Below are 17,652 nucleotides of genomic sequence, written 5' to 3'. Positions count from 1 at the left end.
CTAAAAATTGTAGTCAAATAATATTCTTTAACTACGCAAATGCATATACTTAACCTCAGTACGTAAATAACTTTTCCTTCAGACCCAACCATGGACCTTGCAGATAAAATGATCCATATAATGTACAACAAGAAATTACGAATATTAGGATATCTTTTCTCTTCGAACAAGATCAAAACTTGACTTGCTATATATTTGATAATCATCGGAACCCCCTCCAACCCCAACCCCATGACGAAAATTGCATCAAGACCACTTGTACCTCAACCAACACAAACAATATGCATAGAAAATGAAAGACATTGTGATCCGATGAAAATATTCCAGAAGTCTAAGCCACCAAAATAAGGTAAACATTCAACTCAAATATAGAAATAGTAAGAGTATGCAGAACAATGCGACAAATGAAAGGAGAAAAATGGTTCAAGCTGCCAAAATTGTTTCATAACAGAGACTAAGGACATTTAAACTTAAAACAGCATTGGCATTGCAGAAGATTCAATGCTCACGCCTTTGCCTTCCTAGGAGCCAACTGAGTCTCCGGCTGCATCACAAACAAAATGGTTAGGCACATTTCAGAAAGATGTGATTGGAGAAGGCAAGCTATATGCAAGTGTCATATTACACTGCATATGCAAGTCATAATAAAATAGACAGGGACAAGGAATAGTTTACCTCTTTCTTGACAGACTCTTCCTTCTCGGATAAAATCAACTCAATATGGCAGGGGTGAGACATATAGGCTGCAAAAGGGTCAAGAGGTTAGGATTTGAGGTATCAATGACAAGATACAACAAGATGCAGTGAGAAAATTAGCACTTACGGTTAATTCTTCCGTGTGCACGGTAGGTACGACGCCTCTGTTTTTTGAGCTTCATTCACTTGGATGTGAGATATATAAAGTGAATCCACATCCAAACCTTTCACCTAAATAGATTCAAACAACAAAATCAGCTCAAGGGAACATAGAGCAGTCTAGAAACCTGTGCATAGTCTTTCTAGGAAAAAAATAACATAATCTGATAGTACCTCAGCGTTGCTCTCAGCATTTTTGAGCAAATCTAGAATAAACCCTGCTGATTTGACAGGCCAACGTCCTTGACCATTTGAATGGCGATTCTTTGCCTGAGCAGTGCGACCAACTCCACGACAAAAGCGAGTGAAGGGAATGGCTTGTTTGTGGGCAAGAACATCCTCTAGATATCTCTTGGCCTTGTCCAATGGCATCTTCCTAAGAGCATGGGCAGTCTCTCGTGTATTCTGTGAGTAGATAATGCATAAATATTTAGTAAGAATAGGTAAGGACAGAAAACCATGAGAAATCCCAGCACTGTTAAATCTGACTCAGGGTGAAAAAAAGGTTGTGTTTGTAAACAGTATTACACCAATTCATTTTTGAAAAAGTTGTTCTACACAGGAACGTGTTTGAATCATTGTCAGATCTTGACATGGGGTTTAGCACCAAATATTTCAGTAATTTTATTGTGATAAAATGTCACTATAATTACAATTGTTTATTACCAGTCAGTCTTATTTACAAAGAAATACATTTAAAGTAACAATGATATAAAGGATATAGGAAGGAAACTTATGTTAAATACATCAGAAGAACCAAACTAGTAAAATGTCAATCAGAAAGAAAGATTCAGAAACACATAGATGAAGCAAAAACAGACTGTAGATAAGATTAAAAGTTCTAGCTAATAATATATGATCAAACCCAAAGGGTAACTGCTACCTCTCGTAGTAGGGGTACCGGGTTAACTGTAACCACCAAGACTTGAACAAATGAGAATGACACACCTAGTGTTTTGAGTCAGTAACATGAGACATAATATTCTTATCCTAATTCATTGACCACAAAAACCACAACGTTGGGCAAGCTTTGTTTCTAAGTTCAAACAAATAAGAACCCCTCCAAATTCGATAATCTAGAATCACACTTGTTTGGCCCTCACTAGTTAGAGTAAATTAAGATTAGTGCAGTTTAACATCAACAGCAGACTGTAGGCTTGCTTCTACAATGAAGGAGAAGTATTCTAGTAAACCTTTGAATCACTATTTACAATCAAGCTGAGACAAATTTCAAACTTGTAAGTACTTTATTCCTAACATCAGTGATCACCCAACACTCATTTTGACATACACAAGGGTAAAAATAAAACTCACACACACTAGCAACAGCACATAACTTATCGCATAGAATAACAAGAAAACAACAGAAACATTACCAAAAATAATATATGATTATGCACAAGTCAAGGATAATTAATGTTAATGATTATAAACTAATTTTGAGAAGGCACCAATTCTTACAACCGATTAATGTAAGCAATTCATAATGAAAAGAGAAATTACGCACCTTGAAATGAACTCGGAGACTTGAACCCCTGGATTTGCAAGCTATAGCAAAAACAAGAAATACACTCAAAATATATACTAAAACCAAACAAAATTTATAACGCAACGTTCGATAACTCGGATCTACACATATGAATAGATCATAGCTCAAAATTTATATGCAAAGCAAATTAAATACTCACATTTGGTGGGGTTATCGGGTTCCCTTGAATACTTCACCTACATTAACCAAAAGATTCACACGTAAGTAAAAACTTATAATGTTGTTCGCCATAATGATTCGACGACGAATTTGTCGGCTTACCATGGCTTCCGGCGATAGCTGTTGCTGTTGCTGCTGCTGCTTCCTTCTTCGTTAACCCAACAAGAAAGGAGAAGAAAAATAGGGTTTACGACTTATATTGGGAGATGATACATTATAGGGTTTTTACATGTCAATTGGGCTAGGATAGTGGGCCTTGTAGAATTATGGGCCTCCCAGATATATGTAGTACACTTGGTCCAATATCTAAATCATGGTTAAAGTTAATTCTAAACCATGATTAAAGTTAATTGATTTTAAATTTTATACTTTATCCTTATGAGAAACATATTTTTCTTATTCTCTGCTATATGAGTTCTTTATTTTTGTTTTTATAATTGACACTTTTTTTTGTTTACTGGATAAAGTTTATTTACATTTCAAATTTTGAATTAAAAATATTTTTATTCTTTTTCATATGTCAATTGTTTTTTAAATGCCTATTTTACTTTGATGTTATTAACCTTTATTTTATTTTTAGCTTTTTTAAAATTACGATCTCTTAAAAATTTATGTTACGAAAAATTATGATATTTTTATAAGTTTGATAATAATTTTTTTTATATTATTTAGAGGTGTCTTTAAAACTAATTAGTTAAGCACAAAGTGTTCTTTTATCAAAAATATTTTTTAGAGTATTTTGATGTTAAAAAAATTGATCAAACAAGCTATAAAGTATCCCAATATGCCGGCAAATTACGATTAGTGAATCATTGTGGGTGTTTGGTATGTCAATTCGGCTTAGGTTGGTCGGTCATTTAGAATAAGGGAAAATACACAAATTAGACTCATTGGGTAAAGTATTTACTCAAGTTAGATCCAATCCAAACTATTTATCCTGATTGTACTCAAGACTCAAGCTATTTACGCAAGTTTCCCCTTATTCTATTCACTAAACAATGTTTTTTCAACCTTGATACCATCGGAGTATATATATACTCTGATGGTATCTATATCACTGGTATAAAACAATAATTGAATAGTCTTTTATTGAAACAATGCCTCTTCCCCCTTGATGTCATTAGAGTATGTATATACTCTAATGGTATCAAGGAGTAGCTGAGTATTGTTTTCACTAAAGCACTACATCTTTTTTATGCCAACAAAGTATATATACTTCGGAGAAGGGCCTAAAATGCCCCTCAAGTATTTGAATTGGTACAAAATTACCCTTCATCCACCTATCGGTCCTAAAATACCCCTGACGTTCACCTTTCGGCTTAAAAATACCCTTATGTCTAACAGATCACACTCATTAGGTGGATGGAGGGTAATATTGTACTGAATCTCGTAGTTTAAGGGCATTTTAGGCCCTTTTCATTTAAAATAATTTGAAATTACTTAATAAATAAGCTCACATAGTTTACTTGATTTTGAATTTCATAGTAAATTTAAAATGATAAAAAGGTTAGACATCTACTCCCTAAACTACTCCATCCTGACCCTTCACTTCCTATCTCTTCCATTATTTTTTTCTATTTGGATCTTGTCCACAATTTTTTTTTATTACAAACAAGAGAGAAAAAAAGGAGGAAAATAACGATGCATTCATATAGAAATAATTAGTTCAATAAAAGATGACTTAATCAAGCAAATATATATAAAAATTACATTTTTTTGTGTGTACCCAAAATTAAAAATAATCATTTCTTTTATCCCCGCCCTCATCCCATCATGACAATAATACTAATTAAAATAATTTAAATATGTGAGTTCATTTCAATTTTTAGTTTCGGATATCTTAATTAGGAATAAGAGATTAAAATAAGGAATAAAAGAGAAAATGAACAAGACATTTGGATAATTGAGAGAAAATTTTATATTTATGAAAATAATAATATTTTTAGATGGACAATCGGTCGGGATAAATATGCAATTTAGTTGGGTCCCCATTTATGAGTTGGGTTACGTTATAATAAATTGGGGTTGATTTAAAATTGGTCAATAGGAAGATATCATGAAATTATTTTTTTCAATATTATTTTCAAGTGTATCGGGTCAAAATATGAATCATAAGTGGTTTTATAAAAAAATAGAATTTTTAAAAATACAATTTTTATTATCTATTTGAGAAGGGTTTCAATTTGGACCAATCACATTAAGCAATATAATAAATAAATATTTAATAATTTTACTTTAAGGGAGCTATTAAAAATAAGGGCAAATATGAGTCGAAGAATTAACATCGAGGGTATTTTTGAGCCGAAAGGTTGACATCGGAGGTATTTTAGAGCCAATAGGTGGATGGAGGGTAGTTTTGTACCAATTCAAATACTTGAGGGGCATTTTAGACCCTTTTCCATATATACTTTGATAGTATCAAGTAGTAAATTAGTAGTTAAAAACAAGAGGTATGAAGGTAGAGGGATGGCCACTTGTAAATAGTTTCTCTTTTTGCGGCACAAACATTTTTTTAGAATAATGGGTCTCCCGATTATTTGTTTTGCGTATCATTTTTAATGTTATAACGAAACAAAATACAGTCGGTAAATCACAAATTTTAGCATCACAATTCAAACTAGTGTGTGTTTATATTGTATTGATTGAAATTTGATAATTTATTCATACGATTAAATAGTAATAAAACAACATGAAGTAAGGCTTAATTATACTCGATGTGCTAGTCTTATTTGGCTTATCATGTTGTGATGTTAGTGTTGATACTCATCCTTTGAAATTAGTCTTAGTGGTAAACGATTTTCGAAAGTGTTCCTGATTGATCTTTGAGGCATTTCAGTTGATGGTGATACTGGTTTTGAAATTAACTTAGAGTCAGGCACTCAATCTATTTCTTTCCCTCCATTTGGAATGACTCAGAAACTGAAGGAACAATTGCATTATCAATTGGTAAAGATTTTATTAGGTCAAGTGTTTTGTCTTAAGGTGCTCTCATCCTCCTTGGGTAGAGGAAGGATAGCACCATGAAATTGTGTATCGACTACAAACAAATGAGCAAGATGATCATTAAGAATAAATATCCCATTTTGAGTATTAACGACTTGTTTGATTAGCTTTGAGAGTCTCGTTATTCTTTAAGATCAATCAATTTTGAGTATTGACGACTTGTTTATCAGCTCGGAGAGTCTTAGTATTTCCTAAGGTCCATTTGAAGTTTGGTTATCATCAATTGAGGATTGAGGAAATTAGATAAAATGTCCATTAGGTTAAATTTCTTACACAAAATCACTTAAAAAAAGTATACTTCTTCTTATTCTCGCGGACTATATATCGAAAGACTGATAACATCGAGAGAATTTCAAATCTAAAATTTATGAATGTTTAGGGGAGATTTTTGTGTTGGTGGATTGAATAGTCAGTGTATATTTCATGTATCGTTAAAATTATATTCAGTTTTTTAAGTTTATCATAATGTATAATTCTTAGTGTATACTTTCTATGATTTTTGACTATTTTTATGTAAATAAAACATGTTTATATTTGTTGTAAACTAATTACTTTATTGTATATATTTGAAACTATTCCTTGAGAATTTAAGCTGATGATACCACTAAGACAACCTTCAAGACGCATTATGACCACCGTGAGTTTTTGCTTATGTCTTCTAGGTTGACCCAAAAAAAATATTATATTTTTGGGCAGTAAATATAAAATAAAATTATTTTTATTACAATGCAAGATTTAAGCTAAGAAAAATAGTAGTTGTATCATCTTAAAAGTAATTAATTAATGTACAGAAATAATTCACAAGCCTATTTTGTTTTTATTAATTTCTTGTTTTTTAAAAAAAAATTCAAACCAAATTTTACAAAATTCAAATATCATTTTTATAGGGAAAAATGATTTGGTAGACCCTTATACTTGTATCAGTTTATATTGTGAACCCTTCTACTTATTCATTTGTCAACTAAATCCCTATACTCAGTAAAATATAATATACCAAACCCTCTGACCATTGACTAGCCTTATGTGACATTAATATGATTGAGTTGGCACAAAAACGTGGCTACACGCGTTAAAAGGGCAAGTGAAGATCATACTTACATAAAAAAAATATTAAAATTATAAAATAATTGATTTTGTAAAAGAAAAATAATAATAAAAAAAATACTTTACTTCTTCTTCCCCCACCACACTTCTTTTCTAGCAATCATCCTCTTTTCCCATCAACCCCACACCCCATCCACTCTCCAACCTCCATTTTCCTTCTTCATACTTAGTAGGCGTTTGGCCATGCGATACCATATCACGATATGGTGTCGTGAGATGGAATCAGCGTTTGGACATGCGATTTTACGCTAATTCCATCTCATGATTCCATATCATGAGAGGTGATACCATATTCTCCAAAAAACCATGATATGGAATCACCATGTGATTCCATATCATGATTTGAAATATTTTAATACAATAATTGATCCATGAGTTTATATTTTGTTAAAACAACCCCACATTTATATCTACTAACCATTTGTTTCATATGTAAAAAAAAATTATAATCACATCATTACTTTTTAAAATTTATTATTCTCACCAATATAAAATTTATTATCACTTTAAATTTGGTGAATATAAATGATAAAGTAGAAATTCATTTGGTGAATATAAATAAGAACGAAGGGAGTAATACTTTTTTGATTTTTCATAATAAAAAAAAACGTCTTAATCTTATGACTAAGCATAATATTGATAAAAGACAATTTTCATTGGCGGTGCCGCACTTTCTTAATCTTAGTATTTGCAAAATGTTCGTTCACATGATTGAAGGATATCAAGTCCAATTGATTGAGGACTTGGGAAAACTTGATCAATTAATTATTAATATTTAGTCAAGTGGACTAGTTATAATTTTTTTGATTAAATTTTATTAGAAGTGTTTTTGACTCAAACTTGTGGTAACTTTTTAAAATTTCGTTATTTAATAATATTTAACTATTGATTTTTCTTGTAAATAGTTAGAAGTTAGTGATGTTTGTTAATTTTTATCTTAGTGCATTTAACTTCTAAGTTAATATTTACTCACTAATGTATGTTTTTTTCCTACTTTATAGGTTATTTGTAAGAATAGTTGAGAGATATGAGCATATCAAGTACAATTTATGTTCAATTTTTTTAATTAAATTAAAGTTAGATGAAACAATTATTTAACTGAAGTACAAATAACTTTGTAATAATTTATTATGCGATTTTATAATTTTGGTTTATTTGATAAGATTGAATAAACAATTGGAACTATTTTAATAGTTTTACAACTTATGAGATTTTTATGTTTATGAGAAAATATACAACACAATAATTCCCTATCGCATGTCCAAACAAACCTTCAATTTCATCTCATGATACCATATCATGATACCATATCATGATTCCATATCATGATACCATATCGCATGGCCAAACGGGCCCTTAATGTTATTGTTTTCAGCAAATTCATTCCCCTTTTTTTTTTTTTCAGTAAAAAAAATTAATTTTTTTTCGCTGCAAATACCTAATAAGCTACTTCTTTGCTTCTCTCTAAATTTTCTCTTTGACATAAGAGGCTTACATGGAAAGAAAAGGAAACAAAGAAAGATGACAATGTAGATCTTATATTTTTGCTACAAACTAGAATTTCAACGACCCATTTTTGATTTCTTCTCAGTCCCCGCTTTCTTTCCCACAAATCGAAATCAAATTTTACATTCTAATCGATCTTCAATTTGTCCAATTTATTCTCTCCTCTATCTATAGCTAGTGATTTCAATGACTATTACAACTAGTTTCTAGGGGTTTTTGGGCATTATTTTGTTGTTAGTTGTTATTTTTGAGATTTAAGATTTTATTTTTTAGACTTCCATTCTCAATGTCCCTTTTCGTAGGTTGTTGTTTTAGTGGAGGTTGGAGGAGGAAAGAAAAATAGCGATAGTGTGCGGCGGAGATGAAGATGGGTGAGGGAGAAAGTATATGTGGTTTTGCCGGTAAAAATGGCAGCGATGGCTTTCTCCGGTGGATTTTGGTCGTGAAACAGTGATAATAGGGAGAATTGAATGTATGAAATTTCACTTTAAAAAATGCCAAAATAAATTAAAATGTTATTATTTTATTTTATTAAATAATTTTAAAAAATAGTTATGAAATAATTATGATATGACATTGATATATCTGATGTGGATATGACATGTCAATTATATAAAGGAGAATGAGCTACACACATGATTGGAGGGGCTTAAAAGTTTTCATTTTAATTGAGTTTAAGGGTCCAAATGACAAATTGATAAATAGAACGATTCAGAATATAAACTGATACAAGTACAAAGATTTACCAGACCATTTTGCCTTTTTATAGTGAACATTAACCATGTTTCTCGTGAACACATATGTTGATTTTTTGCAGCAAGGAGTTGACAGAAGTTGTTTTCCCTCAAACACCAGCCTCGTTTCGGATAATTAGTTCCTTCATGATAGTCGCCGCCGTCGCCGCCGTCGCCGCGGCGTCACCACCTATTTCCCCGCCATATTTGAACTCGAATCCTGGCAGTTTCCGAGATCGAAAGCAACTTCTCTTCAAGTTACAGAAATGCAAAAGCATTCAACACGCCTCTCCAATTCATGCCCACATAATAAAAAACGGCAACCCCAATGACCCCTTTATTCTATTCGAGCTTCTTCGCATTTGTTCTAGATGCTGCTCCATTGAATATGCTTCCACGATTTTCCGGCAAACCCCCGACCCAAATGTATTTCTCTATACTGCTTTTATTGAAGTGCTCGTGTCTTCAGGGGCTTACTCTGATGGAATTAGAACTTATTTTCAAATGATTAAGGATTTCATTTTACCTGATCATTATATAATACCTTTGGTTCTTAAGGCATGTGGGTCTGCGTTAGATTTAAAGAGCGGTGAGCAAATCCATTGCCAGGTTATGAAATTCGGAATGAGTTCAGACAGGTTCGTGAGGGTAAAGCTAATGGAACTTTATGGAAAATGCGGAGAGTTTAATGATGCAAAGAAGGTGTTTGATGAAATGCCTCAAAGAGATGTTGTTGCCTCCACGGTTATGATATCGTGTTATCTTGATCATGGACTAGTGAGTAAGGCAATTGATGAATTTCGGCTGGTTTCTACCAAGGATAATGTCTGCTGGACAGCTGTGATTGATGGGTTGGTTAGAAATGGTGAAATGAATTATGCATTGGAGTTGTTCAGGGAAATGCAGATGGCGGGTGTAAAGCCTAATGAAGTTACGATTGTTTGCCTTCTATCTGCTTGTGCGCAGTTGGGAGCACTAAAGCTCGGTAAATGGGTTCATTCGTATGTGGAAAAGTACAACATTGAAGTTAATCATATAGTTGGTTCAGCTTTGGTGAACATGTATTCAAGGTGTGGAGATATCGATGAGGCAGCTAGTCTTTTTGAAGACTTGAAAGCTAGAGATGTAACCACTTATAATTCTATGATTGTGGGGTATGCATTGAATGGGAAGAGTATCGAAGCTATCAAAATATTCCAGAGAATGAAACATGAAGGAGTTAAACCGACAAGTATTACCTTTTCTGGTGTTCTGAATGCCTGCAGTCATGGCGGGTTAGTGGATATTGGGTTCGACATCTTTGAGAGTATGGAAACTGAATATGGAATAGAACGACGAATTGAACATTACGGATGTATGGTTGATCTTCTTGGTCGTATAGGACGTCTTCAGGAGGCATATGATTTTATACAAAAAGGCAATATTGCTCCAGACAATATAATTTGGGGATCATTGTTAAGTGCTTGTAGAATCCATAAAAAATTCGAACTAGGTGAAAGGGTTGCTAAGATTCTACTGGAGTATGGTGCTGCTGATTCTGGAACATATATTCTTCTGTCTAATGTCTATGCTTCGAGGGGTAAATTTAAGGAAGCAGCACAAGTGAGAGCGAAGTTGAGAGAAGAAGGTGTCCAGAAAGAACCAGGTTGCAGTTCGATAGAAGTGAATAATGAGATCCATGAGTTCCTTTTGGGAGACATTAGACATCCCGAAAGGGAAGCAATATACAGTAAACTGAAGGAGCTGAATGATATGCTGGAATCCGAAGATTATGCTCCAGCAACCGATGTCATCTCACAAGATATTGAAGAACACGAGAAAAGATGGGCGTTGAGCATACATAGCGAAAGACTTGCAATATGCTATGGCTTGATCTCAACCAAACCATGTACCACAATAAGAGTTGTAAAAAATCTTAGAGTTTGCAATGACTGTCATTCAGTTATTAAGCTTATATCTAAGATCACACAGAGAAAAATTGTTGTAAGAGATCGGAATAGGTTTCACCATTTTGAAAATGGTGTTTGTTCTTGTGGTGACTACTGGTAAACCTACCATATTTTTATCAATGAACTTCTATGAAATGGTTTCACGGGATTCAACCAATTGTCTTGATCCTGGAATATCATTGAGAAATAGGAATCCGGGTTATCAAAGGATTTCCTGTGATTATTTCTAGTATGGAAGGATTCAATCATCCACTTTGGTATCTTTTTGAACAAAAATGGTGATATTTCTAGTATGGAAGGATTCAATCATCCACTTTGGTATCTTTTTGAACAAAAATGGTGATATTGTTCCTCCATTGATCAATAATATCTATTATTGGGAAGTATCATGATCGTCCAATTAAAAAAAATGAACAATTTGAAGACCTATTAATTCTAACAACTAATTGGAGAGTTGATCATTCAAACCTTTCTCTCTAAATTTAGTGAATCCGAACCCGAGCCGAGCGGCAATGATAGCACTCTTTTAACTCTTTAAAAAAGGCAATATGTTCTTTTTATATATAAGTACAGTAATCTTTCTATCCCTATCCAATGAAGGACAAAATTCCTTTGTAAAAAGAACTTTATTCAAATATAATTTCTCTCCATTTTTCAATTCACAGTTTCACACTACCCCTCAACTTCATAACACGACCAACAAGGATCATGAAAAGTGATAAGTACTCTTTCATCTTTAATTATAAATTTTGAGTTTCGAATTCTCTTGGATATAGAATCACATGTTTACCCGCTAATGTGAGATGTCTATGCCAAAATAGTGTCCACTCTTTTTTTAAAAAGAAAGAATCTTAATAAGCATATAATACTCACAAAAGTTTAAGATACGAGACGACCTTTATGCTTCTCTATCTCAACTTTTTCTGCATTTTCTACGCTTCAACGATTAACATCAAATATGACCCCACATATTTTCTCAATTTTGAAATTTCCAATTATTAGACTTGCTAAATTAAAATTACTCGATATATTACAAATAGAAAGAATGATATAAAATTACTCGATATATTACAAATAGAGAGAATGATATATTGTGCCAAACAAAACATTGAATTTATCTTTGAGGTTCAAAATATATTTTTATTTTTTATTCAATACATGACAAGAATTAAAGATTTGATATTGGAGAATTTCAAAATTTACATATCACATATCACATATACAATACTTACAAAGACATATTGTATTATATTACAACATTGTAAAGTAGAGAAAGTATCGTACATATCTAGTAGTAGTAAATTTAGATGAAGCACATTAATTTTTAAAAGTTCAATTCCTAAAGATATTCGCTAATTACATTTTTCCTTCAATTTTTAAGGTTCGAACCAGATACTCGTACAGTAATGTATATGTAGCTCTACGTAATTAAAGTTAGAAACAAGGGCATAATGGTCATTATAAAAAAACCTTACTTTGGTTCGCTGCCATTTTCAAGCGTTGGAATCTCCGAAATCCAACACTCGGAAGTGTCTCATCTCTCTGCAAAATAAGAACACTAAAAAAAAAAAGGCAGTGCAGAGAATTCGTCGAGGAGTTCGCCGGAGAGAAAAATGTCGACATCGTCAGTGAACTTAGAAGATGTCCCCTCCGAGAGCCTCATGTCGGAGCTTCTCCGCCGCATGAGGTGTTCCTCCAAGCCGGACAAACGTCTTATTCTCATTGGTAATAATAATAATAATAATACTCGCAGTTGGTTTTGCTATCTTTTTTCTTCAAATCTGCTCTCTTTGTTATGATTTGTTTGTGGGTATGTGGTGTGCACTGTCAACATTCTTTCTTTTGGTTGTTTTTATGGTTTTTGCATCTAAATGGCTATCAGATCCGCATTTTTGCTATTTTATCGGAGTGGGATTAGCTTACTGCTTTGTTGGGTTTTGCTTTTTTCCCCTAAATTGCCATCAGATCTACAGTTTTTACAGTTTAATGGAGGGGGATTTTGAAATTCGGTAGTTTATTTTGCTGTTGGGTTTTGCTTCTTGGGGTTATGAGAGTGGGGGGAGTTTGTGTGTACTTGGAAACAAGATGAAAGTTCTCGAATTTAGGGGGATTTTGTGGTTTAAAGGATGAGGCAGGATCTTTGCTTAGAGCAGGTTTGCTTTTGTTAATTTTGTTAAGTGAAGAAGTGATCGACGAGTAAAATTGCTCGCCTTTTATGGTTTCAAATCTAAAAAAATAATATGCACATTCAATCTACGATAGTATTCCTTAAAAGGAGTTACGAGTGAACCATGCTTTCAAGTTAAAATAGGGAATATGTCAGAGCATCTGGTTTCTTGACTATTTATGGGTTATTTGGTAACAAGAAAATCCTAGCTTTCAGGATACAAGACAATGAGAGTTCAAATCAAGTATGCATAAATCTGAAGGTGATTTCGTAGTGTCTTGTTTGGTTTTTGCTAATGTTGGGAGGAAGTAGCAGTAGTGCTGTACCCTTCTCAAGTAAAGCTCTCTCTCTATATGGTTATATTCCATGATGATTTTCCTTTTGGAAATCTGTTTGTAATTCAAATTACTACCTGCTCAACCCTTGCAATGGTAAACCAAGGTTTCATCCTTTGGTTTGGAGTGCATAAACTTGATTTGCTCTTCAATAATGTATGTACAACAACAACAACAACATATCTAGCGTAGTCCCACAAATGGGGTCTAGGGAGGGTAGGATATACACATATTTTACCCCTACCTTTGTGGGGTAGTGAGGCTGTTTCTAATAGACCCTCGGCTCAAAAGAAGTTTAATCAAAGCAGAGATGTTTCTAATAATCTAGTGTTTCCGTAAGTTGTAATTGTTGCTCAACCAGCCTCAAAAGACATATGAGGAAAAAGGACTTCAAGAAAAAATTAGCTGTTATATTTTTGCATTTCAATGATTAATGACTTTGAACGCTTGTCTTCTATGCCCCTCATCACCAGCATAACAGAAAAAGTAGTTACCTGGTTGGTAGCATATGACCTTCTAGGAGCATTGTTATCAATATTGTATGTAGAAAGGCCATTATCAAAAAAAAAATATTGTATGTAGAAAGGCAAAAAACTTTACTATGGATTCCCCATGCTTCAGAAAGGAGACTAGACAATAATTGGCCTCCTATCTCATGTTGGGTCTTTTGGTCTGTTTTTCTTCTCTAAGCTTTTTGCATGCTCGTAGGGGGGTGATGTGTAGCTGGTCGAAAGTTTTAGCCAAGGATCTATATTTGGATTTGGGTTTGGAGCTGGGTTTTCTTAATGAGTTATAACAATTTTCCTTTTTCCAATTGCCTAGTATTTACTTCGTGGCAATAGTGTTTTAACATTATTGTTGTTGTTTATATGGACAAATAATGTCATCCATGTGCTCAATCTGAATTCATTTTGGGTGTTGACATGTCATCATATGGACTTATACATCAAATTATGAATAGTTCTGTCATGCTTTGCCAGATTTTTGTGATAGATAAATCTGTTGATTTTCCTTCTTTCCAACTATTATAGTGTTAAGATCTCTAAAAACTTAAAAAAAAATTCTGCAGGCCCACCTGGATCAGGGAAAGGAACGCAATCTCCTATCCTTAAAGATGAATATTGCTTGTGTCATTTAGCCACGGGGGATATGCTGAGAGCTGCTGTTGCTGCCAAAACACCTTTGGGCATTAAGGCGAAGGAGGCCATGGATAAGGTCTTATTGAGTGTTCTTTAAATTATTATTATTATATGTTTCTGACTTCTTTCAAGTTCCAACAGGAGAGTATAAGGGAGAACAACAATTGGTTTTCCTTTTCTCAGTAAAATTGTTTTTGTACTACTATCTTTTCAGGGAGAACTTGTTTCTGATGACTTGGTTGTTGGGATCATAGACGAAGCATTAAAGAAGCCATCATGTCAAAAAGGATTCATTCTTGATGGGTTCCCTAGAACTGTGGTGCAAGCAGAAAAGGTTATTTTCCTGTTAATCCTTACTTATTTATGTTTATGTGGACTTAATGTGCAATTCCTGTCAGCTTTGATTGAATCCTTGTAGTAGGATTATCACGTCTCGCTCTACTTATTGCAGCTTGATGTGATGCTTCAAAATCGAGGGACTAAAGTTGATAAGGTTCTTAATTTTGCGATTGATGATGCCATCTTGGAAGAGAGAATTACCGGACGTTGGATCCACCCAGCTAGTGGTCGGTCATACCATACAAAATTTGCACCTCCTAAAGCACCTGGGATAGATGATGTAAGATAATAGAATCAAAGTTTTTAGTTTTATTTGTTCTGATAATACCATCTCTTCCCCTCTAGCTCGTCAAAAATAAAAAAGTACTGTAGTTTTTTTTGCTGAAGGTAGTTCATTGTAGTATGTCTTCATACGCTTAGCAATTGATTATTTTACAATTTTAATATCTTTTTTGTCTGCTGTGCAACTTAAATTCTGTCAGACAAACTTACCTTCATAACTTTCTCTATTAAGGACTGTCAACAAAAAAAAAGAAGGAACATTCTATATTAAGGATAGTTCTCTGACATCTGAATCTAATTCAATTTTATTTTTCTACGTGAAGGTCACTGGAGAGCCTTTGATACAACGAAAAGATGATACTGCTGCTGTTCTCAAGTCAAGGCTAGAAGCCTTCCACAGGCAAACTGAGCCGGTAAACATCTGTTTATCTCTGACTTATTGAGGGGAAAGGGAAAGAAAAAAAGAACAAAACACATCTGTGTATCTAGTCGCTTTGGTAGAGAGTTAGGAAAACTAGGAATTGCATTTGGGAATCCGACATAATAATCTATAAGATGTTTCGCAACATTTTGCCAAATATTTTATACACGGTATAGCTTTCATTTGACCTAATAATGTTTGTTTGATTTGGTCCAAAGACGTAAAGCCAATAATCATTTTTGTAGTCTGTTTGGACTCTTCGTTAGTTTCTGTCCTCCATGCTAAAGCTGTATTGGATTAATGTACAGGTCATTGACTACTATGCCAAGAAGGGTAATGTAGTGAATCTCCCTGCTGAGAAACCACCACAGGCGGTCACAGCTGAAGTCAAGAAAGTTCTCTCCTAATGGAAGGATGCCAACTTTTTTTGGTTTAAGGATTGAAAATTGAACTATGAATTTTGGTTAACCAGCTATATTTTCTATTTTCCCTTTTATGGCACTAGCTGGTTCAACCCTTTATGAACATCACAAAGTGTTGGCGAATTTATTTTACTTTTGACATTGCTCTTTAGTGAGCTTTTGCAGAGTGCAATAGGAATTGACACAAAATTATTACTCGTACCAAGTCAGAATGAATTCGAAGGAGTGTAACAGAAGATACACCATTTTGAGTTATGTGGGAGGGTAATAGAAGCGGCTTCTAGGTTCTGGAAATGCTATTTTCATGTCGGAAACATTAGTATTATCTTTCTGCAACAAATTGTTAGCAATTGCAGGTTGCTCCACAAGAACATATCTCTTGCGTTCTTCTTTTTAGAAGAAAATTGTCTGTTTACATTCTGAAATAACGTTTCAAGAGGTTTAAGTCCGAACCCCTATATGAATAATCTATGTTATGAGAAGAAATAGAAGATACTTTCTCATTTTGTACTAATCGATGTGTTTTTTTTTAGCCTTCTTTAGTGATCAAATATTGCAAGTTCAACTTGAGCATTCGAAGATAATAATTGGAGAAAGAAACAGAAATGGAGTGTATGTTAAATGACCTAGTAATACTACTATTTCATACACAACACAAAAACATACAAAATTTATTACATGTTGGAGACTGAACGGGAATAGTTTAGTTTATGTAGGGTATTCGGGCCCACTGCGCGATTTGAATTTAGTCGGGTTCAATATGAGTTTTTTTTTGGGGAACTTTCACATATAGCCATTTAAAAATAGCCTAATTACTCTCCATAGCTATAGTTTGATAATTACAATTCGTAGCTACATGTTATATGGAGGAGAGAGGCGAGCGAGACTGGGAGAGAGGCGAGAGAGAGGGGGCAAACAGTGGGAGAAATGTGAATTGTATATGTATATAGGTTAGATAATTGTATATTATACATATGCATTTGTATATATGGCAAGCGAGATTGGGAGAGGGAGGAGAGAGGCGAGCGAGAGAGGGCAGAGAGTGGGAGAGAGGTGAATTGTATAGGGTAAATCACATAAATATGCTATATTCAAAAAATATTTACCATTTATGTCAATATAATTTTTCTAACTAAATATAACAATTTTTTGAAATCAAGAAAAATGTACCGTTGCTTGCCTCTTTCTCGGCCCTTTTTCCTCTTCCTCTTTATTTTTTAATTCTTTTTCTTCATCTTTCTTTCTCTATAATTATTATCTTCCGACTCTTCTTTTCTCTTTTTTTTTTTAAATTTCTTCTTCTTTCAATTTTTCATTTAAATAACAAATCAATTTTTCATATTTCATTATTTTTACCCAAAAAATACAACGAAAAAAGAAATGGAAAGATGAAAATTTGTACAAAATCACGTTTTCAAGCAGAAATTTCAAATCTCTAAAACTACAACAACAAGAGTTCAATATGAGTTTTTTTTTTTCCTGATGTGCCCGAAAATTGATAAACCCCACCATGAGTTTACCAGCAATCAGGCAAGTCAGTTGACACTCTTTTGCCTTTGCAAATATCTAAATAAAAATCCTAGCTTCGTCACTATCTCTGCGAGCCGAGTGAAAGGTCTACAATGTTCAATAAGTAGAACTGTGAGGGATCTCTCTGCAATTTGCGAAAGCAATAGAAATTTGCTTAA

At 33.4% G+C, this 17,652-nt stretch overlaps 3 protein-coding genes across 3 annotated transcripts; 2 read left to right on the top strand and 1 right to left on the bottom strand.

Annotated features, from left to right (window-relative positions):
• Positions 1–379: 379 nt before the first annotated feature.
• Positions 380–2,786, bottom strand: LOC125824039 (60S ribosomal protein L17-2-like). The gene is given in 8 exon segments (XM_049503391.1): positions 380–544; positions 676–743; positions 824–869; positions 871–927; positions 1,030–1,260; positions 2,363–2,403; positions 2,544–2,580; positions 2,666–2,786. Coding segments are annotated over 8 exon segments (522 nt in total). The 5' UTR covers positions 2,669–2,786; the 3' UTR covers positions 380–505.
• Positions 2,787–8,984: 6,198 nt separating this feature from the next.
• LOC125824097 (putative pentatricopeptide repeat-containing protein At5g59200, chloroplastic) lies at positions 8,985–10,974 on the top strand. Its single transcript, XM_049503452.1, has one exon. The coding sequence runs from the start codon at positions 9,058–9,060 to the stop codon at positions 10,957–10,959; it is 1,902 nt and encodes a 633-aa protein (XP_049359409.1). The 5' UTR covers positions 8,985–9,057; the 3' UTR covers positions 10,960–10,974.
• Positions 10,975–12,366: 1,392 nt separating this feature from the next.
• On the top strand, positions 12,367–16,165 carry LOC125824092 (adenylate kinase 4). The gene is made up of 6 exons (XM_049503446.1): positions 12,367–12,584; positions 14,431–14,576; positions 14,715–14,834; positions 14,952–15,119; positions 15,445–15,534; positions 15,851–16,165. Exons 1-6 carry the CDS (start codon positions 12,473–12,475, stop codon positions 15,947–15,949), a joined length of 735 nt encoding a protein of 244 aa, XP_049359403.1. The 5' UTR covers positions 12,367–12,472; the 3' UTR covers positions 15,950–16,165.
• Positions 16,166–17,652: the final 1,487 nt, after the last annotated feature.

Source organism: Solanum verrucosum, unplaced genomic scaffold (genome assembly GCF_900185275.1).
Source record: "Solanum verrucosum unplaced genomic scaffold, falcon-dt-bn FXZP01000088.1, whole genome shotgun sequence".
In the NCBI taxonomy this organism is placed as follows: Eukaryota; Viridiplantae; Streptophyta; class Magnoliopsida; order Solanales; family Solanaceae; genus Solanum; species Solanum verrucosum.
The sequence above is the reverse complement of the archived record's forward strand: the minus strand, read 5'-3'. Positions and strand labels throughout refer to the sequence as shown.

Bases quoted from the DNA above. Each gene is read 5' to 3' on its own strand.
- LOC125824097 (XM_049503452.1), top strand. From the start codon at position 9,058: ATGATAGTCGCCGCCGTCGCCGCCGTCGCCGCGGCGTCACCACCTATT.
- LOC125824092 (XM_049503446.1), top strand. From the start codon at position 12,473: ATGTCGACATCGTCAGTGAACTTAGAAGATGTCCCCTCCGAGAGCCTC. The intron at 12,585-14,430 runs GTAATAATAATA...AAAATTCTGCAG, and splicing joins CAAACGTCTTATTCTCATTG to GCCCACCTGGATCAGGGAAA. The intron at 14,835-14,951 runs GTTATTTTCCTG...TACTTATTGCAG, and splicing joins CTGTGGTGCAAGCAGAAAAG to CTTGATGTGATGCTTCAAAA.